This window comes from Phoca vitulina, unplaced genomic scaffold (genome assembly GCF_004348235.1).
Source record: "Phoca vitulina isolate PV1807 unplaced genomic scaffold, GSC_HSeal_1.0 scaffold13, whole genome shotgun sequence".
Taxonomy (NCBI): Eukaryota; Metazoa; Chordata; class Mammalia; order Carnivora; family Phocidae; genus Phoca; species Phoca vitulina.
The window spans coordinates 7577170-7603822 of NW_022589716.1; the positions used below are offsets into that span (position 1 = coordinate 7577170).

Sequence of the window (26653 nt, forward strand, 5' to 3'; positions counted from 1 at the left end):
ATATGCAGTGATCCTCCCTACCCCAATATAAAATCTCTATCAAACAAGCTCTTCTCTGGGACGTAGAGAGAAAGGGAGAGGCCAGAGAGCCCTGCAGGGTTTAGGAGGGAATCAAGGGCAAAATGATTCAAGCTTTCAGTCCAGGGTAAGCACTTGGGTCTTCCTGTAGTTAGCTTCACAGAGGACTGAATGCCTCTGGGAGGAGACAGATCCTGACCTTAACATTCAGAGAGAAACCTCAGTGGAAGAACCTGGGCTGAAGACCTCAAAGTTCTTGCCCTGCACTAGGGAAGCCCTGCCATTGGGCCACCTGGCTTCTCAGAAGCCAAGATGCGAACTCCATCATGCCTTTTATAAAGGCATCAGGGCTCTCTGGACTCCTTGTCCTCAGGATTTCCTGATCCTTTAGTTGCCACCAATTTAATCTTTGGCCTCACACATACCAAGGTAATAACCAGAGAGGGAAATCAAGAGCCTGATAAAAAGTTCCTGCATTTGGAGCACTGACTACTGCTGCTGGTAGTCCCTTCTCAGGCAGGCAATCCTTGGAGGCACAGCACTACCTCACAGGAGAGCTTCCCATCTCATATGAGCAGGGAGTCTTAAGGACCCTCTGAGCAGGCCCCAGTGAATGAGGGACAGATGGAGAAAGAAAGGCTTCTGGGACTCTCTGAAATAGCCTGGCTTGTGAGTTTCTGCTGGGCCCCTCGACATCCAACCTTCGGCCCTGGGTTTAAGACTACTACAGGACAACAGAGTCCTGCCCCAGACAATACCTGCTTCATCTTGGCTAGCTCCCGCCTTGTGTGCTCATCATTCCGAAGATCCTTCTTGTTCCCAACCAGGATGATGGGCACGTTGGGACAGAAGTGCTTGACTTCCGGGGTCCATTTTTCTGGGATGTTTTCTGAAAGAAACAAAATTTGGATATACAATACAATTCTATCTTGAATAATGTCCAAGAGCCCTAGTTAAATTGCAAGGAAACTACTTAAAAAAGTATGCTCAACATTTAATGGAGTCTCACTAGTTTCAAAAGCACAGAAAAAGGCAAAATCTAACCCCCTTACATTAAGCACAGAATCACCAGCTTTTCCTCAGTCCCCACTAAGGAACTCAGTTCCTGTAGAAGTGGGGCCCAGTTAAAGCCTCTGGAGGAGCAAAGGATCCAGGACACAGGGTGGCTCCACAATGATACAACCTGACCCAAGGAGGGAAGCTATCCATGGACCATTTCGTCACTGCTGGCTAGTAATTCTGACTACATCTTACAGAAAGGGTCTCCATTCAAGGGCTGCAGCTGGCCCAGGGTCCCCATGTTCTCTCGATACCTTCCTTTTGGACCTTCAGCATGACCCCCATCGTGTAGGTTATTGGTATTTCAAATGGCTCAAGAATGACTTATGAAAATGAGTGATAACCAGCTTCTTGCCAATACTGTACTAATTTACAAAGGTTGGACGTACATCATGGTGTGTAAGTGGCCCGGGTTCAACCTCCCACAACCATGGCCTTGGGCATCTCAGTGTCAGGCATGATTTTATAAAATGGGGATAACAGTATTACCTGTCTCACATAGGGTTATTCAGAGTCAATGCATACAAAGTACTTATTGACAATCATTTAAATGGTCTGCTTGTAATCTGAGGCTATATTTTGGAAATAAATTGTTCAGGGGCGCCTTGGGTGGCTCAGTCGGTTAAGCGTTTGCCTTCAACTCGGGTCATGATCCCAGGGTCCTGGGATGGAGCCCCATGTCGGGCTCTCTGCTCAGTGGGAGCCTGCTTCTCTCTCTCCCTGCCGCTCTGCCTGTTTGTGCACACTCTCTCTCTAACAAATAAATTAATAAATAAAATCTTTAAAAAAAAAGTAAACTTCATTCTCTGACTTCAAGACAAATTACCAAAAGGCAAGAGTTATTTAGAATATGGAAGATGCTCGGGCGCCTGGGTGGCTCAGTTGGTTAAGCGACTGCCTTCGGCTCAGGTCATGATCCTGGAGTCCCTGGATCGAGTCCCGCATCGGGCTCCCTGCTTGGCAGGGAGCCTGCTTCTCCCTCTGACCCTCCCCCATCTCATGTGCTCTCTTTCATTCTCTCTGTCTCAAATAAATAAATAAAATCTTAAAAAAAAAAAAAAAAAAAAAGAATATGGAAGATGCTCTGTCTTCTGGCTGAAAGATCGTATCAGATAAAGAAGCTATATGAGTAAGGTCAGGAAACTTATATAATTTGATGCTTTATTCTTCAGCACACAAGATGGGACACTTGACTGTGCTTTGCTACAGCAACAATAGAGTCAATTTTATCACTAATGTCACAACTTAAAACTCAAAAGTTTTATTCTGAAACAAAGAGGTTCCCAAAGAAGTGCAGTGTTCCAGTCCTCAGAACAATACAGAGTAATACAGAGAAAAGGGCCACCATCTAACGACCACGCCAAACAGCCTCAGCCTGAACCTTGCTCTCACCTCTGCACCTGCGGTCACTTTTCAGTTCAGCTGTGACAGTGATCACTTTAAAAGGTAAGTGAGACATCACTCCCTTGTTCAATCCTTCTCACAATCCAGTTCCCAACTCACTCATGATGAAAGGAAAAGTCCACACCATTAACCACATGGCTTTGCAACCCTCATTCCCACCTCTTCTGCTGCACTGGATTCCTTCCTTCCTCTTCCTGCCTTGGTGACTTTGCATCTGCTGTTCCCCCTACCTGGAAGGTTCTTTTATTAGATATCTGTATTTGCTTCCCTCAGATCCTTTAGGTCTCTCCCAGCAGTCACCTTTTCAGTACGGTTGCTGACCATCCTATGGTCATCCTCTAAAACAGAGTACTACCATGGCCCATTCCACACCCACCTCTAAGAATGCTATTTGTAAAATTTCTTGCTTTCAGATTATTATTTTTTTTTTTTTTGGATTTACTGTTGTTTTTGCTCTTCTGTCTCCCTTAATCTAGAAATTTCTTCCATAAATAGGTGCTCAGTAATTATTTGCTGTATGAAATTATTACTCCAATAGTCTCCCCACCCCCTGGAAATTCAGGACACATAAATTAAAATGAATCACCTCTGTCTTGCCTTCTCTTTTCATGAATAACTTTAAAACTTAATTTTTTTCTTTTCTGCCCCCCCCCCCCACTTTTTTTAAAGTAGGCTCCATGCCCAACATGAGGCTTGAACTCACAGCCCTGAGGCAAGTCTCATGCTTTACTGACTGAGCCAACCAGGCGCCCCTAAAACTTTATGTAATCCAGTGATGGCAATCACCTATAGTATCTCCCACCCCCAAAATAATCTGATAACATTGAGGCTTATCACTCTGTGTGGATTTACAGTGGGGTTGTATGAGGGCCTTTGGGAATTCCAGAAAGCTAGAGAGTAGAAATCCTTATCATCTAGATCAGGGTCAGCAAATAAAATCTTGTCTGGAGTCTACTTTAAAAAAATACTTATAAAAATAAGGGGCACGTGGGTGGCTCAGTCAGTTAAGCATCTGCCTTTGGCTCAGGTCATGAACCCAGGGTGCTGGGATCAAGCCCCACATGGGGCTCCTTGCTCAGCAGGGAGTCTGCTTCTTCCTCTCCCTCTACTGCTCCCCCTGCTTGAGTGAGCACGCGTGCCCTCGCTCTCTCAAAAAATAGCATCTTTGGGGAGCCTGAGTGGCTTAGGCAGTTAAGCATCCGACTCTTGGTTTCAGCTCAGGTCATGGTCTCACAGTGGTGGGATTGAGCCCTGTGTCCGGCTCAGTGCTGAGTAGAGTCTGCTTCAGATTTTCGTTCCCTCCCCCTCTGCTCCCCCCACCCCTGCTCGCTCACACTCTTTCTCTCTCTAAAATAAATAAAATTCTTTTTTTCTTAAAATAAGTTTTACTGGAACATAGCCAAGCTCATTCATTATATATATTCTGCGGCTGCTTTTGTGATACAACAGTGAAACTGAGTAGTTGTGGCCAAGTTCAGTACAACATATGGCCAACAAAGCCTAAAATATTTACTATTTGGTCTTTTACAAGTTTGCTACCCCAGGTCTCAACTAGAATATAGACTCTAGAACAACTGCCAGTCCAGACAGCAGACGCTCAAAAAGTAAAATTATCACAGGGTTGGCTGGCAGCAGGGCTGAAACTTTCACACCAACATTCTGATTCCTGATCAAACTTGTTATCCTATACCTACATACAGGGCCATAGTCTAATAACATCCAATCACGTAAGACAAAGTTTAACATTAGGTTGACATTAGCTTTTCATTTTCTTGATCCATACTTTTTGAGTTCCCATAACACATTTTACTTGGGCAAACTACTGGTGAGATTCTCCCCATATCCAAGCCAAGACAACAGAACTTTTAAAAGGACTTTGGCAAAACCAAGCTAGTTAAGTCAGCTCAGCAAAGGGGGTCCACCTATCAACCACACTCCTGCAGTGACCTCCAGGGAAGGCAGAGCATCCTCCAACATCAGACCCTCTCCCCAGGTGTATTTGTATTTCAGAGATCTCTCCTTTGCCTCTTTACTTTCTACCTCTACTCTCCTCCCCAGGGCCTGCCCTTTGGGAGAAGGGCCAGCAAAAAACAAGTCATGGCTAGTAAAGAGAAGTCAAAAGCTAAAGAGGGGCACCTGGGTGGCTCAGTCAGCTAAGCACCTGAATCTTGATTATCAGCTCAGGTCTTGATCTCAGGGTTCAAGCCCCACACTGGGCTCCACGCTGGGTGTGGAGCCTACTTTAAAAAAGGGAAGGGGTGCTATGGGGGGCCTGGGTGGCTCAGTCGGTTGAGCGTCTGCCTTCGGCTCAGGTCATGATCCCAGGGTCCTGGGATCGAGCCCCGCGTCGGGCTCCCTGCTCGGCGGGGAGTCTGCTTCTCCCTCTCCCTCTGCCTGCCTCTCTGCCTACTTGTGCTCTCTATCTATCTGTCAAATAAATAAATAAAATCTTAAAAAAAAAAAAAAAAATAGGGGCGCCTGAGTGGCTCAGTTGGTTAAGCGACTGCCTTCGGCTCAGGTCATAGTCCTGAAGTCCCTGGATCGAGTCCCGCATCGGGCTCCCTGCTCGGCAGGGAGTCTGCTTCTCCCTCTGACGCTAACCTCTCTCATGTGCTCTCTCTCATTCTCTCTCTCTCAAATAAATAAATAAAATCTTTAAAAAAAATAAATAAAAATAAAAAAGGGGGGGTGCTAAAGACCTCCTTTGAGACGAGGAGACATGGAGAAAAGTAACTTCTTGCTCTGAAGTGTTTTTGTCCCTAAAGGATTATACCTTGGATGATGAGATATAGGGCACGCATTCCTCCTCCTTCCCACAGGACTTAGACAAATCCATGATGTGTGTGTGAAGGGAGGGTTTTGCACGGCTCTATTTTTTCTATGCCCCATCTTCTCGGACCTTCCAACAGACCCCCAAAGATAGCCAGGTTCGTTTGAGAAACCAAAACTGAAACAACTGTTGAAAATGACCGAAGTGAACCAATGGCAGAGAGTACCTGCTCTATCTGTCTCAGTCTCGGGAGACACTGCACAGAAGGCTCAGTCTCAGCTTGATGCCTTGGGATGCATAACCCTGATCAAGGGGCTCAAAATCTTGGAGCGCCCAAGTACTGTCATTAAAATGAGTATAACCATGACCAAAAAAAAAAAAAAAGGTCACATAACCCTAACTGGCCAGCGCAAGCCCACATCACCAGCAGGCCCTCCAAGGTTGTTTGTGTTAATGATGACAATGTTCTTGGCCCAACTGCTACCTTGTAAAGACAGAGCACTACATCACCAAGAGAAACATTTTATCCTCTTAGGTACAAACCGAAAGTAAGTTCTGTTTCAGACCTTAGTGCCTTGCTTCGCAGAGTATGAGGTCAGTGTTATTCGGTCTTTTTCTGAAGGAAGGTGGCTTCTGAGACATGTGACCAACTGAGCTGGTGAAATGGTCAAGTTCAAGTCTCTCTTTATTAGCTAAGATACTTTAGAAAACGGCTAAAATGGGGCTTTAAAAATACTACCAGGAGGGGTGCTGGGTGACTCAGTTGGCTAAGCATCCAACTGTTGATCTCGGGGGAGTCTGCTTCTCTCCCTCTCCCTCTGACCCTCCCCACGCACTCTCTCTCTCAGATAAATAAATAAACCTTTAAACAAACAAATACACTATCAGGAAACAGCAAATCACCAGTTTAGATATTGGGAAGCAACAGGTTCAATACGAAGTACTGAAAAAAGGTGTGAGCACCTAAAAAAGCCTTCCTCAAATTTTAGTAGAAAAGATGGCTTTGTATTTGGAACCCACCTACTTTACAAAGTAGACACATAGGAGACCTAGGCTGAAAAGTGACCCAGGGCCCAGGCTTTCTAGTCCCAAGGCTCTAGGACTCTGGTCACTGATGATTCCTTCTATGAAGTTCATGTTTGCTTTTCAACGACTTGATGCACAGAAATGACCTGAGAAACCAGGTGTCAGCCAGGCACACAGACAGTGACAAACATCAGGCTGCAGAGTTACTCACCTAAACTATCAGGGCTGTCAATGGAGAAACACATCAGTATAACATCAGTGTCCGGATAGGAGAGAGGCCTCAAGCGATCATAATCTTCCTGCCCAGCTGTATCCCACAAAGCCAACTCTACCTGTGATAGGAAAAATAAACACAAGAATGCAAGGTTAATCCTCCCCACTTTCAGACGAAGTGGTACTCACCAAAGTACATTCAAATGGCAAACTGTCCAAAACAGTAAAACAAGCCTGAGCTGGACGGTGTGTTTAAATTGTTTTAGGTTGAAATTTCTCAAAATACTAGAGTACATAAAGCATATAATAAAGTACATAATTAGTACATAATTTAAAATATCAAGTCAAAAATAACTTTATAGTTTGTAAAAAGCATAGTATTTAATTATAAACAACATTCTACATAGAAAAGCAGATGAACAAGGAAAATCAAACTTTATTATAAAGAACATTCTACCAGGTGTACAAAGCAAGACAAGGAAACATCAGAGCTGAGTAACTTTTCCCAATACATTCTAACTCAATTGTTTCCTTTTTTTTGTCTCATCATTCTGCTCCAATGTGCAAACATGGAGACAAGACTGTATTTGAGGGGCACTTGGGTGGCTTAGTCGGTTAAGCATCTGCCTTCTGCTCAGGTTGTGATCCCAGGGTCCTGGGATCAAGCCCCACGTCGGGCTCCCTGCTCAGTGGGGAGTCTACTTCTCCATCTCCCTCTGTTCCTCCCTGCACTCACGCTTACTCTCTCTCTCAAATAAGTAAATAAAACCTTTAAAAAAAAAAAAAAGACTACATTTGAGTAGGTGGGTAAGAAAAGACACCATGCTGGACGTTAGGCAAGGTCTCAGTGGACAAGAAAGGTCTCTGGACCTGCCTTTTCTGCTCAAAAAATATCTGAATGAAAGCATCACTAAGAGAGCAGGGTACTCCTTTCACACCTGGAACCTGCTCACCTTCCTGTGGTAGGAGGGCAAACTGATGCCTGGGCTCTGGACACAGGTCCCCTTCCATGTTGTCCGGCACTGCAGCCAGCCCTGTGATTTCTCACAACCAGAGTGGGATTTTAATACTTCTGCTCAGGGAGGCTTTGGAGCCAAAAGCTCTCCTTCTAGTACTTGGAATACCCTTTTTTCCTAGAGCCTTCACAGCACATATTTCAAAGTTTCTAAATATCATTCTTTCCTTAAAGTTGATGGCTAATTATCTCTTCCACCCTCAACCTCTGCCCTAGGATGCATCGCTCACAACCTCCACTAGACCCACTGCACTTCTGTCATGCACACACACTACTGGTTTGGTATGTGTATTTCTAATACATTGATACCCAAGCCTCACAACAGAACGAACCTCAGAATGGTACAGCTCATTCACTCTCTGCCTAATCGCACTACCTTGGCCCCTCCAAGCCTCATGTGTGCTCAGTCAGACACATCCAACCCTATCTCCTGATAAATGCTTTGGATGTTGGCCCTATCTCTTGTCAGAATGGGCTTTTCCATCTTTGGTAGGTCTGTTCCTGGGACCACAATCACCTAGAATCTTGGATGGTTTCCTAGACTATTACTATATACTCTTAAATGAACATTCCTAGCACCCTCTCTCAACTTGTAGGCTACTGAGTTGCTAAGAAGCACTTTTATTTCAGGGACCCTAGAAATCTGAATAGCTAGCTTAATGTGCTTTCCATACCCGGTGCCACAAACTGAAGCTAGGTAGCACCGGGACAGAAAGGGGTAATAGGTAAAGCAGGAAAATGAGAAGGGAGAAAGGGCATGGAATTATGGGGGCCAATATATTAGGTGCTAGCAGCATGAGACATGTGGATGAATGCCCAAGAGGACTGAATATATTGGAGAAGAGCCCCTTGTTCTAGTTTCTTTTCAGCTGACCCATCTGCAGTAGGAATTTCATGCCTCTCCAAAAGTTGTACAGGAGCTGGGTAAGACATTATTTGACACAAAAGGGAACAGAAAGGGGCGCCTGGGTGGCTCAGTCGTTAAGCGTCTGCCTTCGGCTCAGGTCATGGTCCCAGGGTCCTGGGATCGAGCCCCGCATCGGGCTCCCTGCTCCGCAGGAAGCCTGCTTCTCCCTCTCCCACTCCCCTTGCTTGTGCTCCCTCTCTGTGTCTCTGTCAAAAAAATAAAATCTTTAAAAAAAAAAGGGGGGGGGGACAGAAAATTAAAAAAATATATATATAAACTCTAATTCCAGGAGAGTTTTGCTCTGGTCTTGCCAGTGGACTTTCAGGACAGACACGAAGAAACACTGTCCTTGTTGCCAGTAACAGGTAATTGAAGCAATGGTGGCAGCCTATTTATGTTAAAGTAAAACACTATTAAAAAAAATTAAATATGAGGATATTATTTAAATGTCACATTGCTGGTGGTGTACATCAGTATACCCCTTTGAGACCCATAAAATGACCTCTTGACCTAGTAATCTCATACTTCAGCACTGAATGACATATGACAGAACTGGGGAAGTCCATCCATACGAAGAGATTCATTTTAGCATTATCCATCTGGCAACAAACTAAATTTCAAATACAAAGCTGTAAAGAGGCTTCCCTATGTAAAATACATAGGGATGTGATTAAAGTCTAGATGACAGCAGTTAAAAATGAACAAAGTTACGGGCGCCTGGGTGGCTCAGTTGGTTAAGCAACTGCCTTCGGCTCAGGTCATGATCCTGGAGTCCCTGGATCGAGTCCCGCATCGGGCTCCCTGCTCAGCGAGGAGCCTGCTTCTCCCTCTGACCCTCCCCCCTCTCATGTACTCTCTCTCATTCTCGCTCTCTCAAATAAATAAATAAATCTTAAAAAAAAAAAAAAATGAACAAAGTTGGGCTATGATGGCAAGAACAGAATGGATTTCTCAAACATGTTTGTTATTATTATATTGTGTACTGAAGAGACAAAAAGGCCTAATTCTCTACAGGCTCTATGAACATCTTTGCCTAAGATGCAAAATGAAACCAGTTGTTATGAAAAGTGTACTCACCTGCTTTCCATCAACTTCAATATCTGCCACATAGTTCTCAAACACTGTGGGTACATACACCTCTGGGAACTGGTCCTTGCTAAAGACGATGAGCAAACAAGTCTTGCCACAGGCTCCATCACCAACAATCACCAGTTTCTTCCGGATGGCAGCCATGCTGAAACATGAGACAAAGGTGTTATCTAGAACGCACAAGAAGCTATTAATAGCCCCAGGCTATGACACACACTTTTCTGACCATGGGGCACAAGCCTCTATTAGCACACCCGAATACAAAATGCTAGTACAACTTTCCACTTGACACCAAAACTCCACAACTAATGGTTATACTTTTTTTTTAAGATTTATTTATTTATTTGAGAGAGAGAGAGAGACAGAGAGAGAGAGAGAATGGAGTGAGGGGGGGAGAGAGAGAGAGGGAGAGAGAATCTTTAAGCAGACTCTGTGCTGAGTGTGGAGCCTGACGCCTGGCTCTATGCCAGGACCATGAGATCACGACCTGAGCTGAAACCAAGAATTGATGCTTAACTGACTGCTGCCCAGGCGCCACAAACTGTTATATAATGGTAAAAAGACTGAAAACTTATCCTCAAGATTAGAACAAGAATGGCCACTTTTGCCACTTCTATCCATCATGATAATGAAGATTCTAGCCAGAGTAATTAAGCAAGAAAATGAGATAAGACATCCAGACTGAAAAGGAAGAAGTAAAACTATCTTAATTTGTAGATGACATGACCTTATATATATATGGAAAATCCTAAGGAATCCACTAAAAATTATTAGAACAAATTCAGTAAGGTTGCAGGATACAAGATGAACATACAAAAATCAAGTACTTCTATAACCTGGTAATGAACAAAGTGAAAATGAAATTAAGAAGACAATTTCAGTTACAATACCTTCAAAAAGAATAGGGATAAATTTAACAAAAGTACAAAATATACTCTGAAAACTCCAAAACAGGGGCACCTGGGTGGCTCAGTTGGTTAAGCGGCTGCCTTCGGCTTAGGTCATGATCCCAGGGTCTTGGGATCGAGCCCTGCGTCCGGCTCCCTGCTCAGTGGGGAGCCTGCTTCTCCTTCTCCCTCTGCCTGCCTCTCTGCCTACTTGTGCTGTCAAATAAATAAATAAAATCTTAAAAAAAAAAAAATATGAAAACTCCAGAACATTGTTGAAAGATCTAAAAGAATGAAAAGACTTGGAAGACAATACTGTTAAACGGCAACATCCTCCAAATTATTCTGCAGATTCAAGACAATCCCTATCAAAATACCAGCTGGCTTCTTGAACTGAGAGTCCAGAAATAAGCTCCCACATTTAGGGACAAGTGATTTTCAACAAGGATGCCAAGACAATCTGATGGAAGAAAACGTCTTTTCAACAAACAGTGCTGAGACAACTGAATAGATCCACACAAAAGAATGAAGTTAGAAAGCTACACCTCACATCATATACAAAAATTAACTCAAGATGGATTACAGGCCCAGGGGTACCTGGGTGGCTCATGAATTTTACCACTAGCTACTTCATGTGGGTCCTGGGGTCCTGAGATCAAGCTCTATGTCAGGCTCCATGCTCAGCATGGACTCTGCTTGAGACTCTCTCCCTCTCTCCCTCTGGCCCACTCCTCCATGCATGCTCATCTGCTCTAATAAATAAATTAAAAAAAAAAAAAAAAAAATATATTTATCACTAGCAACCAAAAAAAAAAGAGGTAATTGGACTTCCATCAAAATTTTTAAAACTTTTGTGCTTTGGGGTGCCTGGGTGGCTCAGTCGTTAAGCGTCTGCCTCTGGCTCAGGTCATGACCCCAGGGTCCTGGGATCGAGCCCTGCATCGAGCTCCCTGCTCTGCAGGAAGCCTGCTTCTCCCTCACCCACTCCCCCCCCCACTTGTGTTCCCTCTCTCGCTGTGTCTCTGTCAAATAAATAGATAAAATCTAAAAAAAAAAAAAAAAAAAAAAAAAGAGAGATACCATCAAGAAAATGAGAAGACATGGGGCGCCTGGCTGGCTCAGCATATGAGTTTTGATCTCAGAGTCCTGAGTTCAAGCCAAATGCTGCGTGTGGAGTCTACGTTTTAAAAAAAAGAAAGAAAGAAAAGAAGACAACCCACAAATAGGAGCAAATGTTTGCAAATAACATACCTAATAAGGGATGTGTATCTAGAATACATAAAGAACCCCTAGAACTCAACAACAAAAAAGCAGCTTAGGTTGGATGGTCCGGCTCAGGGTCTCTCATGAGACTGCAATAAAGATATTGATTTGGGGGGTGCCTGGGTGGCTTAGTCGGGTAAGCACCTGACTCTTGGTTTCGGCTCAGGTCCTGATCTCAAGGTGGTTAGATCGAGCCCCACATTAGGCTCCACACTCAGTGCAGAATCTGCTTGAGATTCTTTCCCCCTTTCTCCCCCGCCCCTGTTCCTCCCCCTGCGCTCATGCATTCTCTAAAAAAATTAAATCTTAAAAAAAAAAAAAAATGGGCAAAGGATCTGAATAGATATGACCCAGCAATTCCATTCCTAGACATACATCTGAGAAAAATGAAAACCTATGTTCACACAAATACTTATACACAAATGTTCGGCAGCATTAAAATATTCATCACAGTTGGGGAACCTGGGTGGCTCAGTCAGTTAAGTGTCCAAATCTTGGTTTCGGCTCTGGTCATGAGATCGAGCCCCATGTTGGGCTCAGCACTCAGCAAGGAGTCAGCTTGAAGATTCTCTCCCTCCCCCTCTGCCCCTCCCCCTGCTCCTGCACTCTCTAAATAAATAAAATCTTTTTTTTTTAAGATTTTGTTTGACAGAAAGAGAACAAGCAGGCGGAATGGCAGGCAGAGGGAGAGGGAGAAGCAGCCCCCCAGGAGCAGGGAGCCCTCTGTGGGGCTCGATCCCAGGACCCCAGGATCATGACCTGAGCCAAAGGCAGCACTTAACCAACTGAGCCACCCAGGCGCCCAAATAAAATTTTTCCCCCCAAAAAGCGGAAACAAACCAAACATCCAACAACTGATGAATGGATAAAATGTGGTATATACATCTCCATAGAATGGAATCATGTTCAGCAATAAATAGAGGAAAAAGTGCTGATACATACCACAGTGTGAATGAAACTTGAAAACATTACATATGTGAAAGAAGCTTGCCACAAAGAACTACATACTGAGTGTCTCCATTTGAATAAAATTTCCAGGGTAACCTGGTTGGCTCAGTCAGTAGAGCATAGGACTCTTATCTCAGGGTCATGAGTTCAAGCCCTACATTAAAATTAAAAAAAACAAAAAACACAATACAGGGTGCCTGGATGGCTCAGTTGTTAAGCGTCTGCCTTCAACTCAGGTCATGATCCCAGGGTCCTGGGATGGAGCCCCAGAGCCCGCTTCTCCCTCCCCCTGCTTGTGCTGTCAAATAAACAAAATCTTAAAAAAAAAGTGTGTGTATATATATGTATATATATGTGTGTATATATAAAATGTTCAGAACAGGAAAATACAGAGACAGAAAGAAGGTTGGTGGTTGCCTAAGGGAGTTGGAGGAGGGAGGAATGAAAATGATTACTAAGGGAACAGTGGGGTTTCTTTTGGGGATGACAAAACTGAGATGGATGCAGGGCCACAGCTCTATGAATATACTATATAGTATGAATATATGACATTGAATTGTACACTGAAATGGGTAAACTCTAAGGTATATGGAGTGTATTTCAATAAAGCTGTTACCAAAAAAAAAAAAAAAGAAGAAGAAAAAGAACCTCCAGAATCCTTCCATTTGCCAGAGACTAATTAATGGTCAACCACCCCAATTTCCACCATTCCCTCTTAGAATAGCACTCCAATCTTTAGCTGCGTATTTTGTCGCCTAGCTAAAAGACTACATTTCTTAGCCTCCCTTACATTAGGTATGGCTATGTACAAAGTTCTAGCCCATAAGATGTAATCAGCAATGCTTGTGGGACTTCCAGGAAGTCTTCCTTAAAGTTAAGTCATATGTCCTTCCTCATTCCCTTCCTCCTTCCTGGTGCTTAAACCTGGAGCCAAGGCTGCTTTCTGAACAGTCATCCTGGAATGTGAGGATATGGATGTGTGGATGAAGAACATAAGTGCCACATTCTGGAGCTGGAGGATTAAAAGGTAGAAAAAGCCTGGATCTTAGCTGCTCTTGGGAGCCACCATCTCAGCCCCAGACTGCCTACACTTCCACACTCCTTTATGTGAAAAATAAATGTCTTGTTTAAGATGGTATTTTTCAGATCTTTGTTACCTGTAGTCAAACTAATCCTCAACAATACATACTCATAAAACCAGACTATCTAAAGGGAATGCTTCCCAAACTGGAGCAGGTATGATAATTCACTGGGGTTACATGAAAGAAACACAAGAAACACATTTTTTAAGTCTAGAAAACCTAAGGAATTTAGCTTTAAAATTTTAATTGCATAAACTCCTGAGCAGAAGATCCCATAATGGGAAGGGCGCACAGTGCTGCCAGCATGCATTTGTGAGTTCTCAGTATGCTTAACATACGGCAGTATGTGCCTCGCTAAGTATATACACAGACTTTATGAAGTTTTAACTAAACCCAAAAGTGATCTAGTGATTTTTAAAGATCTTTTATTTTTTTGCACAAAAGCATTAGATTGAGGATAATACTAATAATGAAAGTACAATAATAAGCATAAACAGGAAATGTGCTTGATATCATTCTTTCAACAGCAGGAGCATGCAGGGGTGCCGGCCTGGCTCAGTCAGTAGTAAGCATGTGACTTTTGATCTCAGGGTTGTGCGTTCAAGCCCCACGTTCGGCTTGGAGCCTACTTTAAAAACAAACAAACAAACAAACAATAGGAGCATGCAATCAAAACAGTATTATATTGAGACCAGCCTTTAAACTATGGCCCAGTACTCTGGCCACCCCTTCAGCTCCCTTTTCCTTTTTTGCTTTGGATTCCTAATGGATATGGGACCGATCTCAAGGTCCTGTAGTTGTTTCACTTGTGTTTTGTCTTCCAACTGGACTGCAAATCACCTAAAATCAAAGAACGTGTCTTAAATTTCTTTGCAGCCTTATTCAGTTTGGTACTTTAGTGGGCATGCAGTAGGTATTAAATAAATACAAGAAAACCAAAAACCAAAAAACATTTCTTAAATGAGAAAGGAGATAGAGTACCTCATTTTCAGAATCCAGGGCACAGACACTAATGGATTTACCTCTTAAAAATTGTTCCTCTAGGTTCAGTCTGACTGCTAACATCTCGATAGGATTTGTAAATCCTTTTGTTTTTCTCATGCTCTCAAATTCACTTCTAGATTTTATATACTTCACACATCTCTTCAGGCCTAACTTGTACTGGTTTGTGCCCCAAGTCAAACAACCAGGGCCTCACGGGATGCAAACAAAATTCATCAGGAAATCCCTGGTTCAAAAAAAAGGCTGCCAGCTTTGAATACCTCCTTCCTAGAAGGCACTCAATTCTCAAGAAATAATTTCTCTCAATCTAATGTGGTTAAAGATGTACAAAATGACAATGCCAGGGAGCAACCAAAAAGGCTTTGGAAAATTTTCCTTGGGGAACATTTGGCCCAGGAAAAGTGTAAAACCAATCAGCCTCTACTGGTGAGAAAGAAATTACAAGTGATTATGGGACAAAATGAAAACGAAAGCCTAGAATTACAAACTGATTTCTGGGAGTGTGGCCACACAACCAGAGTTGTTGACAAGAAGTGAGAAGTACAAACATCAGGTCGTTTCCTGAAATGACCCAAGAAAATGTTCCTCTTGTCTTTTCCTTTAATTTTGTATAAATCCAGCACCTTTTTCAAGTACATGGCTTGCCACAGCTTGAGAAAGGAAATCACACCGAGCTCTCTCTGCAGTCTCTCTGCCGCATGTGTCATTTTCTAGGCTGAATGCAGTCTCAGAAACAATTCTTAAGAGCTTTGAGGAGATATTTATTTGTCCAGTAAAAGTCAGTTATGACATATTTAAGTCACCTGTAACTGTATGTAAAGGACTGTAAATTTCCTTCCTCAGTTCAAAATCTTTTATAAAAGTTACTGTGCCACCCTCACAAAAGTCGAAAGGAAAAAGAAAGGTCGAAAGGAGATCTCCCATGGTGCTGAGAGGGCACAAGTAATACCTGCCACCACAAGATCAGTCTTTCCCCACAATCTCAAAGAACGGTGCGTTCTGGCTGTGGACCAAACCTTGGCAAATTACATTAAGCAGTTACTGTTAACGAAGACAACCAATACTGTAATATATTTCCCACCCACATGCAAATAGAAATGGATGCCCAAGGAAAGCAATAGAGGGGCTACATGCAGTGTCCCATGTAATCCTGTGCTTCATACTCAACAGACAAAAGAGCAGACAGCTCACTGACGGGAGGCGGCACCGCACTCCTCTCCAGGGGATGCAGTATCTCAGCGAGCATCTCTTACGGGGCTGGCATCAGAGGAAGCACTCAGTAAACAGCAGCTCCTACTACTACGGTCTCTCCCTCCAGCTGGGCCTAACCTCACATCCTCTAGCACCTTTCAATTCATACAGTATTGCCACTTGTGGTATCCCACACCTCCTTTCTCTCTCCCTCTCTAATGGCTTCCTTCTCTCAGTCTACAATAAAGTGCAGAGTGCTCCTACTTCAAAATAATAAATCTTCCCACATTCACGCTTTCTTCTGGTTACTGTTCTCTCTCTGGCCTGTTTCAAAGAAAAGGTATACATTTCTGCTGCTTCATACCCACTGGCTTGCTTAAAATCCCTCCAACCTGCCTTCTGCCCAAACTACCAAAACTTTCTCAGTTTTCACTGAGACCAATGAATCACCAATGACCTCCCTTCACAAAATACAGTCCACATTCTCCTTGATATTTTTTGTTCTAACTTACCTCCCTAACAAAAGACGCTGATGTGCTGATCTCTGTTGTCTGTCTCATTAGCTATAGCCTCCACACCTAATCACTCCCAGCCAGGCTGGGTTTTTCCCTCATCTCCTAATACTCTTACCTATCTCTGGGAATCTCAGTTCTTCAAAAAAAACACTTCTATGAATGTCATTCCCAAATATCTCTCTCTGACCCAGTCCCTGTTCTAAAACTTCTGATACACCTCAATTCTATGCTCTACTTGCATCTCAAATTCAACATCTTCCAGACATCATCCCAATCTCTGTCCAATCTTCTCTTCCCAGTTACTTCAATCCTGGTGATGAAAACAAAATTACACTCCTAAATACAGGTAGAAACCCTGTGGTTGGGGCGCCTGGGTGGCTCAGATGGTTAAGCATCCGACTCTTGATTTAACTTAGGTCATGATCTCAGGGCTGTGAGATGGAGCCCCGAGTCTGGCTCTGCACTGGGCGTGGAGCCTGCTTAAGATTCTCTTTCCCTCTGCCCCTTCCTCTCTAATAGAAAAGAAAAGAAAAAAGAAAAGAAGAGAAGAGAAGAAAAGAGAAGAAAAGAAGAGAAAAGAAAAGAAACCCTGTGGTTACACAATTCTCCTACTTCCTTTGTTTCTCACAGCAAGACTGCTTTCAAGTTCTAGGGAATTCTGCCCCTTCATGGGTCTCCCTTCCACCACTACCACTACCCACTTTGACTTCCCATAATCATTGTTCCATTTCAAGTCCTCAGTCCTCAACACTGCCTACCTGGAAAAAAGCAAAAATGCAACTGGTCTCACCTCCCTTCCGTCCTGCTTGCTGCAGGCAAATTCTCCATTCCTACACCTGGGCTTTAGCCCATAAGGCCTTTCCTCAAAGGCCTTCAGAAGGTCCTCAATGCCAAAATCAGGTCAAAACTTCTCAGCCTTAACATTAGGGTCCTCTGAAATTCTAATTTTCTCTTCCCACTTTCTCTCCATTCCTTATCACACACCTAATTCCAGTAATTGGACTTGTAAAACTCCCCCACCTCAGCTCAAAGTAATGCCTTATTTGAATTTTTTTCTCCCTTTCTCCAGAAAATAACACCTCATCTGTCCACCCCAAGTATTGCCCTGTTCCAAAGCCTATTTCTTTTTTTTTTTTTAAGATTCTTTATTTTTAAGTAATCTCTATGCACAACGTGGGGCTCAAACTCACAACTCTGAGATCAAGTCACATGCTCTACCAACTGAACCAGCCAGGCACCCCGCAAAGCCTATTTCTTATTTCTGGTCCTACATCTTTCACTCCTCAAAATCAAATGTTGCCTCCAAGTGAGGCTTTAGTCCTCTCTTGGTCCTTATACACCTCAATTCAACCACTTTTACCAGGCACCCTACTCTATGGAAGAGAGATAGCAGTTCTATTTCTTGTGTGCTTGACTCATATCCGTTCCTGAGTATAAGTTTCTTAAAGACAGGGACCACATCTGGCTTGGTCTGTCCCACTTGGAGCTGCATTATTAATGTAGCAAGGATATGCTGAATGGGATGCTAATACAGAAGAACAAAAGTACAAAGAAGGGGCATGTTTCCCAAAAATACTGATAAAAAACTTGACTCCTTGGCATTCTCTGTTTATTCTTTTCTTGAAGCAAGGACTGTTTTGTTTTTGCTTTTTTAAGATTTTATTTATTTTTTGACAGAGAGAGAGACCGCGAGAGAAGGAACACAAGCAGGGGCAGGGGGAGAGGGAGAAGCAGGCTTCCCGCTGAGAAGGGAGCCTCATGCGGGGATCAATCCCAGGACCCTGGGATCATGACCTGAGCTGAAGGCAGATGCTTAATGACTCAGCGCCCCCCTGCAAGGAGTGATTTTTATAGGATTCAGGAGATTGAAAAAAAAAATAGGTGGAACAGTGAAGAATCAGACAACTGAAATTCTAATCAAACTAACACAGGCCAAGCACAAAAATAATGAAAAAGACTATTTGGACCTGCATATATGCTATGTAGAGTATTTCAATAATATTCCTTTGAAAAACAGACTAATTAAAGTAGGTCAACCTGAACCTGACTTATTAGGAATGATTTTAAAGTCTCAACATTCCAGCTTCCCCTCTTTAGGTCTGATATGCCATATATAGTATTTGCTAACTGCCTTTCAAAAGCCTCCAATTTTAAGTATATACTTTCTACCATCACTGTATTGCAATTGGATCCTTCACACCTGAAAACATCTCCGTAAAATGCTGCCAGAAAGCCAGGTAACACCTGAGCAAAGATGACTCCTGTTAGTGGTTACTGTTCATAGTGGGACACTGTACCAAGTATATCAGGCCTCGTCCTGCCCTTTGATTTATATGGCCAAGAAAATTCCCTAGAAGGGAAACACAGGCAGTTATCAGTATCAACAGAGGCTGCCAATCAAAATCAACCACAATGAGAAGAAGCCGACCCTGACTTGGATACCTGGATGCCTTGCCTCTGGTACCTTGCTTTGATAATAGGCAGCTACTATTCTATAGGAAAATATAAGTCCCTCCATTCTCCTGGTATAGTCTCACTCACAAAGTTACTGATAATCACACACACAAAGTCAGTAAGACCTTCTGTGTACAGAATGCTTGGACACAGAGCTCTAAGTTACAGCAATAGGAAAAACTTAATGACACATGGGTGGCTATCTATGGCTAGCATTCAATCATCTTGTGGTTAAAGTATAAAAAACAAAGCAAAAACAAAAAAACCCCCGTTAATTGCTATTTAACGTTTTCTATTAAAAGAGTAGGAACTATTGTTTTACTGGTTCAAAGACTCGAAACTTACCAAAGATTGGCTCTTACTTGGAACTCGAGGATGGGACTGGCCCTGCTGCTGAGGTGCACAGTGCTGGGAATGAATGGCAAGATGACACCCTTGTGTCTTCCTTTCACAAGAGGAAATAAGGTCTGTCTGGACATAAACATTCTCCCCTGAACAGCCGTGAGGACAGAGGGTAAGAACATCTTTTTTGTGATGTGCAAATCCTGGCTGACATGGTCACAAGTACTCAGGAGCTGGGGCACCTGGGTGGCTCAGTTGGCTAAACAGCTGCCTTCAGCTCAAGTCATGGTCTCGGGGTCCTGGGATAGAGCCCCATATTGGGCTCCCTGCTCAGTGGGGAGTCTGCTTCTCCCTCTCCCTCTGCTGCTCTCTTGCTCAAGCTCTCTCTCTCAAATGAATAAAATCTTTTTTTTTAAATAAGTACTCGGGGGGCGCCTGGGTGGCTCAGTCGTTGGGCGTCTGCGTTCGGCTTAGGTCATGATCCCAGGGTCCTGGGATTGAGCCTGGCATCAGGCTCCCTGCTTGGCGGGAAGCCTGCTTCTCCCTCTCCCACTCCCCCTGCTTGTGTTCCCTCTCTCGTGGTGTCTCTGTCAAATAAATAAAATCTTTAAAAATAAATAAATAGGGGCGCCCGGGTGGCTCAGATGGTTAAGCGTCTGCCTTCGGCTCAGGTCGTGATCCCAGGGTCCTGGGATCGAGTCCCGCATCGGGCTCCCTGCTAGGCGGGGAGCCTGCTTCTCCCTCTGCCTCTGCCTCTCTCTCTCTCTCTTTCATGAATAAATAAATAAAACATAAAAAAAAAAATCTTTAAAAATAAATAAATAAATAAAAATAAAAATAAGTACTCGGGAGTAATGCCTCGTTTTTCAGGGTGACTCCTCTGTTGGCATTGTTGATGATGCACATTCCAAAGCATATACCTCACTGGCCCCATCAGAGGGACACAGCAACCACAAGATACACTTCACTGCCATGTCTGATAGTGATGCCTACCGCTAATCACAGGCTGGTTGCGGCTCTCAACTCCATTTCTGCCTATTACCTGACATACAACTTCTTTAAGAAAAAAACAAAAAAACAAAACAAAACCACACTATACTAACCATTCTCCTGATGTTCTCTTTAATACAAATGGTGTCAGAAGTTCCAAAAACTGCTACAACAGATCCTAACAAACTGTGTGGACCTTCATGAGTGACCATGACACCTACACACTAGTGTATCACAATGCCCTTTCTATACATTTGACAGGAACTTATTTGATCCTGAACTTCCAAAGGCAGGTATAATTATCATTAATTTCTATTTTACCAACGGGGAAAGCAGCTTAGTGACTAGAATTTATTGAGTGTAAGGCCAATATATTAAAACACATTAATTTTCAAACTGAAAAACCATTCCGGCATAAAGTACACCATTTCCCATCTGTTTTTAGAGACGTTGCTGAGATATAACTTGTGCAATTGGGACAGACAACAAAGGATTTACTCACTGCCAAAGAGACCTACAAGTCAGCCATACTTCAACTCTATTAGCCTATATTTCTGCCAGTCAACAGATAAATTAGGCCAGGTCTACTCAGCAAACATGTTGTGGAAGACCACCTAACTGGTCACAAGGGGGGGCGGTTTGGAGACATGTGAAAAGACGCTATTCTATTAAAGTGTGGTACACAACATGTTCTTAAAAATAGCTTTATTGAAATATAATTCACATACCATACAATTTACACATTTAAAGTATACAATTCTGGGATCTAATGTACAGCATAGTGATTACAGTTAATACTGTGTTATATACTTTTTTTTTTTTTAAAGATTTTATTTATTTGACAGAGACAGCGAGAGCAGGAACACAAGCAGGGGGAGTGGGAGAGGGAGAAGCAGGCTTCCCGCTGAGCAGGGAGCCCAATGTGGGACTCGATCCCAGGATTCTGGGATCATGACCTGAGCCGAAGGCAGCCGCTTAACGACTGAGCCACCCAGGCGCCCTATAATACTTTTTTTTATTCATGAGCGTCAGAGAGAGAGAGACACAGAGGAAGAGGGAGAAGCAGGCTCCCCGCCTAGCAGGGAGCCCGATGCGGGACTCGATCCCAGGACCCTGGGATCATGACCTGAGCTGAAGGCAGACGCTTAACCATCTGAGCCACCCAGGCGCCCCTGTATTATATACTTTAAAGTTGCTAAGGAGTAAATCTTAAATGATCTCACCACAAAAAAGACATGGTAATTATGTGACATAATGCAGGTGTTAGCTAATGTATCAACACTTTGTACACCTTTAACTTATACAATGTCATGTCAATTATATCTCAAAGTGGAGAAAATAGTATACAGTTCAATGGGTTTTAGTATATTACATTATTTTTAGAAGTTGTGATAATATATAACAAAACTTGCCATTTTAATTATTATTATTATTATTTTTAAAGATTTTATTTATTTGACAGAGAGAGAAAGCGAGAGAGGGAACACAGGCAGGGGGAGTGGGAGAGGGAGAAGCAGGCCTCCTGCGGAGCAGGGAGCCCGATGCGGGGCTCGATCCCAGGACCCCGAGATCATGACCTGAGCCGAAGGCAGTCACTTAACCGACTGAGCCACCCAGGCGCCCCACCATTTTAATTATTTTTAAGTATACAACTGTGATACTGTGATTTACATATATTTGGTCTTAGTCCCTGTTCCTGGCACAGGGCTCCTAAAACCCTTCTAATTTCCTAAATTATATGAACAATGGAAGAACTTTTTGTTTGCTATTTTGTCCTCAAATATCTCCAGTTCCTGAAATAGCTCTGGAATGATAGATCAAAGTCAAAGGCGTGTCTTGTTATTTATAACAAACTCTCTTTCAACCACACCAGAGTTTATGTAAATGAAGGGACTTTGGAAAATCCCTTAAAGATGGAGGCTGGTTGCCAGGGGAACCAACCACGGGGATTCCAACTTTCAGCCCCTCCCTGCCATCCTAGAGTAGGGAAGAGGGACTGGAGGTTGAAGTAATCACCAAAGGCCAATGATTTAATCAATCATGCCTACTTAAAGCCTCCAAAAAACTAAAAGGGCACGCTTCAAAGACCTTCCAGGGTGGTGGACATGTGCAGGTACTGAGAGAATGACACATCTGGGTGGGCGGGCAAGCTAGCTCCACATCCCTTCCCACATATCTTGTCCTATGTATCTGGCTGTTTTTGGGTTATATGCTTTTATAATGAACTTGTAATCTAGTGAGTAAAGTATCTTCCTGAGTTCTGTGAGTTGCTCTTGAAAATTAACTGAACTCCAGGAGGAGACCGTGGGATCCTGGGATTTACGTTCAGTCAGTCAGAAGCACAGGTAATAACCTGGACTTGCTATTGAGGTCTGAAGTGGGAGGCTGTGGGGCAGTCTTGTGGGACTAAGTGCTTAACCTGTGGGATCCGATGTGAACTTCAGGTAGCTAGTGTCAGAACTGAATTGAATCGTAGGACACCAGTCAGTGTTGTGGAAATGCTTGGTGTGGGAACACGCCCCCCATCCCCAATTTGGTGACCAAAAGTGTGAGAAGTGGAAGGTGTTGTAGGGGAGTATTGAGTAAAGGATACAAACAGGAGATGTTTTTTTCCTTTACAACAATTTAGTGGCAGTAATTACATTCACAATGTTGTGCAATCACTGCCACTATTTTCAAAGCTTTCTCATCACCCCAAAGAGAAACTTGTAACCATTAAGCAGTAACTCCTCATTCTTCTCTCCCCTTAGCCCTTGATAAACTCCTCTAATCTACTGTCTTTATAAATTTGCCTATTCCAGGGGCGCCTGGGTGGCTCAGTCGGTTAAGCGGCTGCCTTCAGCTCAGGTGATGATTCCAGGGTCCTGGGATCCAGCCCCGCGTCAGTCTCCCTGCTCAGCGGGGAGTCTGCTTCTCCCTCTGCCTGCTGCTCTGCCTACTTGTGCTATCTCTCTGTCAAATCAATAAACAAAATCTTTAAAATTTGCCTATTCTAGGGGCACCTGGATGGCTCACTCAGTTAAGTATCTGCCTTCGGCTCAGGTCATGATCCCAGGGTCCTGGGATCGAGCCCCACATCGGGCTCCTTGCTCAGCAGGAAGCCTGCTTCTCCCTCTGCCTCTGCCCGCCACTCCCCCTGCTTGTGCGCGCCCTCTCTGTCAAAAATATAAATAAAATCTTTAAAAAAAAAAAAAATGCTCATCTATGTTGTAGCATGTATCAAATTTCATTTCTTTTTATGGCTGAATTATATTCCATGGTGTGGATATACCACATTTTGTTTGTCCATTTACCTGCTGGTGTATGCTTGGCATTACTTTCACCTTGTGGCTATTGTACTAATGCTGCAATGAACAGTGGCGTCCAATAAGTCTCTGCTCAAGTCTCTGCTTTCAACTCCTTTAAGTATATAGATATATAGATATACAAACACACACCTAGGAGTGGAACTGTTAGGCAATTATATGATTTTGCTTTTTAAAGAACTGCCAAAATGTTTCCTACAGTAGCTATACCATTTTACATTCCCATTAGCAATGTACAAAGATTCCAATTACTTCACATCCTTGCCAACACTATTTTAATTATTGCCACTTGAGTGGGTGTGAAGTGGCGTCTCATATGGTTTTGATTTACATTTTCCTAGTGACTAATAATGTTGAGCATCTTTGCATGTGCTTATTGGCCGTTTGTATATTTCTTTGGGAAAAATGTCTGTTCAAATCCATTGCCCATTTCTGAACTGGGTTGCTTTTACTTTCCTGATGGTGTCCTTTGAAGCACACTTTTGATGAAGTCCAATTTTATCTATATTCTCCTTGGTTGCTGTCGATTTGTGTCATATCTAAGAAACCATTGCCAAATCCAAGGTCATGAGAAATCTCTATTTTTTTCTAAGACTTGCGCAGTTTTAAGTCTTACATTTAGGCTTTTTATCTCTTTTAGGTTAATCTTTATACATGGTATGAGGTAGGAGTCCAAATTCATTATTTTGTCATGTGGAAATCTAGTCATCCCAGCATTATCAACACTATTCTTTCCCCACTGAATGGTGTTGGTAACCATACTGAAAATCAACTGACTCTAAATGTGAGGACTTATTTCTTGATTCTCAATTTTATTCCACTGATCTGTATGTCTGTCTTTATGCCAGTACGACACTGTCTTGATTACTGTTGGTTTGTAGTTAAGTTTTGAAATCAGGAGGTGTGAGTCCTCCAACTGTGTTCTGTTTCAAGATTGTTTTGGCTATTCCAGGTCCCCTGGATTTCCAAATGAATTTTAGGAGCAGCCTGTCAATTTCTGCAAAGAAGGCAGCTGAGATTTTTAATAAGGACTGCACTGCATCTACAGATCAGTTTGAGGATTACTGCCACCTTTACAGTATTAAGTCTTCTGATCCATGAAGACACGATGTCTTTCCATTTATTTAGGTCATCTTTTGTTTTTTTCAACCTTCTCCTCCACAGCTTCCTTTTTCTCCTACTTATACCTAGACCCATAGGCATTTAGCTAAAGGTGGAGAAATTTTGTCTTCCACCACTTCCTGGAAAAATGCCAAAAATAGTAAACATTTTAATAATGCTGTTACAAACTTTTTACTTTTTATTAACACATTTAATCCTCATAACTGCCCAATGAGATAGAGCCTAGTAATATCATTTCCCTTAAGTATCAAAAGGCTAACTTGCCGTAGGTCACACAGCTGGCTAGTAAGGGGCAGAACTAGGCACTGAACTAATAAGCAATCTATTCCAGAGCCCCCATTCCTTAACACTCCACTTTCTTGCCCTCCTTCCTTCCCCCCAAATGTCAAGAAGCAATTATACAGCTTATAGTGTCCTTTTCACCTTTGCTACCCAAGTAAACCTTAGTGACATTGTGAGTCAATCAGTTAATATGTAACTGAAGGTGACTGATTACTCTCAATTATTTCTTCTTGAGGTTTTGATGTATTTGATTAAAAGCCTTGTGGTTTTGGGGCACCTGGCTGGCTCAGTAGGTAGAGCATGCAACTCTTGATGTCAGGGTCTTGAGTTCAAGCCCCAAGTTGGGGGTAGAGATTACTATTTTTTTTTTTTTAAAGAAAAAAATTTTGAAGATATTATTTATTTATTTATTGGGGGGGGGGAAGAGCACAGAGAGGGAACTCCATCCTAGGATCCTGAATTTATGACCTGAGCCGAAGGCAGACACTTAACTGACGGAGCCAACCAGGTGTCCCAAGATTACTTAAAAAAAAAAAGGCTTGGGGTTTAAAAATTATGTTACATTTATTTGACGTTTCCCAGGTTGTTTTCTAGCTTTTTGTGATTTTTTTGCACACATTCTTTTTAGAATGTCATTCACATAAAAAGAGGAAGAAAGAGTTGCCAAATATCAAGTATATTTGAGTTGCCATGAAGTTAGCAACTCTTAGTTCTAGTGTGTCTTAAGTCTGTTTACTCTCACTGGGGGACAGATGATGTCAAGCAAGGGTTGTGGCTTTCTGCGCTGCAGGAAACTCTGCTACAGTAAGACTGATAAGCGGTGGCCAGCCCTTTTCACACTTCTTTTTACAAGTCTAATGATTTCCTGTAGTCTAACTACAACCTATTTGTATTTGCACTCCTACTTGCCTTGCTCATCTAGTTGCAATGTGGGAGTGGTCTGTCCATCAGACATTTTCAGCAGTTAAGAGTGGCTGCTTCCTGCACTTGGGCAGGTAAACCACAACCACGCATTAACATTCAGTTCTCTCCATTTCACATAGCAATCTTTGGTGATTTCCTCATGTTTCTGTGACCATTATGTAGACTCATATTTGTCTAAATAGCTTCCTGAAGGTTTTCTGGATTTTTCATTTAGCCTAGAGTTTAGTATACAGCATTCTAGTCTTCCTAGCTTAATTCGTCTGAAATTAAAAAGAACTGCTCACTGGACAAAAAACAAATACTGTAAGACACTACTGACTGACCTAATGTCCTATATTTTTAATCCTTCAATCATTAGTTTTCAATTAACAAAATAATCTTTTTTTTTTTTTAAAGATTTTATTTATTTATTTGACAGAGAGAGACACAGCGAGAGAGGGAACACAAGCAGGGGGAGTGGGAGAGAGAGAAGCAGGCTTCCCGCCAAGCAGGGAGCCCGATGCGGGGCTCGATCCCAGGACTCTAGGATCATGACCTGAGCCGAAGGCAGACACTTAACCATCTGAGCCACCCAGGCGCCCCCAAAATAATCTTATTAAGACAAATATCTAGCCATGACAATTCAACTAGCTATTTCGTTAGAATCTGGAGTCTCTTGTCAGTGGTTCTCAAAGTGGTCCCCAGACTAGTGCTATCAAAGTCACCTGACAACTTGATAGAAATGCAAATTCTCAGCTCCCACTACAAACCTACTGAATCAGAACTCACTCCCAGGAGTGAGTTCTGGACAAACTCCCAGGAGTGAGTTCTGATTCCTCTGGGTTTAAACAAGCCCTCCAGGGGAG

At 42.9% G+C, this 26653-nt stretch overlaps 1 protein-coding gene across 2 annotated transcripts in view; it reads right to left on the reverse strand.

Annotated features, from left to right (window-relative positions):
* Positions 1–26653, reverse strand: part of RHOA (ras homolog family member A) — a 61391-nt gene that overhangs the window by 1381 nt on the left and 33357 nt on the right. For both annotated transcript variants that reach the window (XM_032411290.1, XM_032411289.1), the window contains 3 exons: positions 9490–9646; positions 6489–6609; positions 777–907 (listed from right to left, as the gene is read on the reverse strand). In XM_032411290.1, coding sequence (XP_032267181.1) covers positions 777–907; positions 6489–6609; positions 9490–9645 — 408 coding nt within the window. In that variant the 5' untranslated portion in view covers position 9646. The remainder of the gene's footprint in view (positions 1–776; positions 908–6488; positions 6610–9489; positions 9647–26653) is intronic.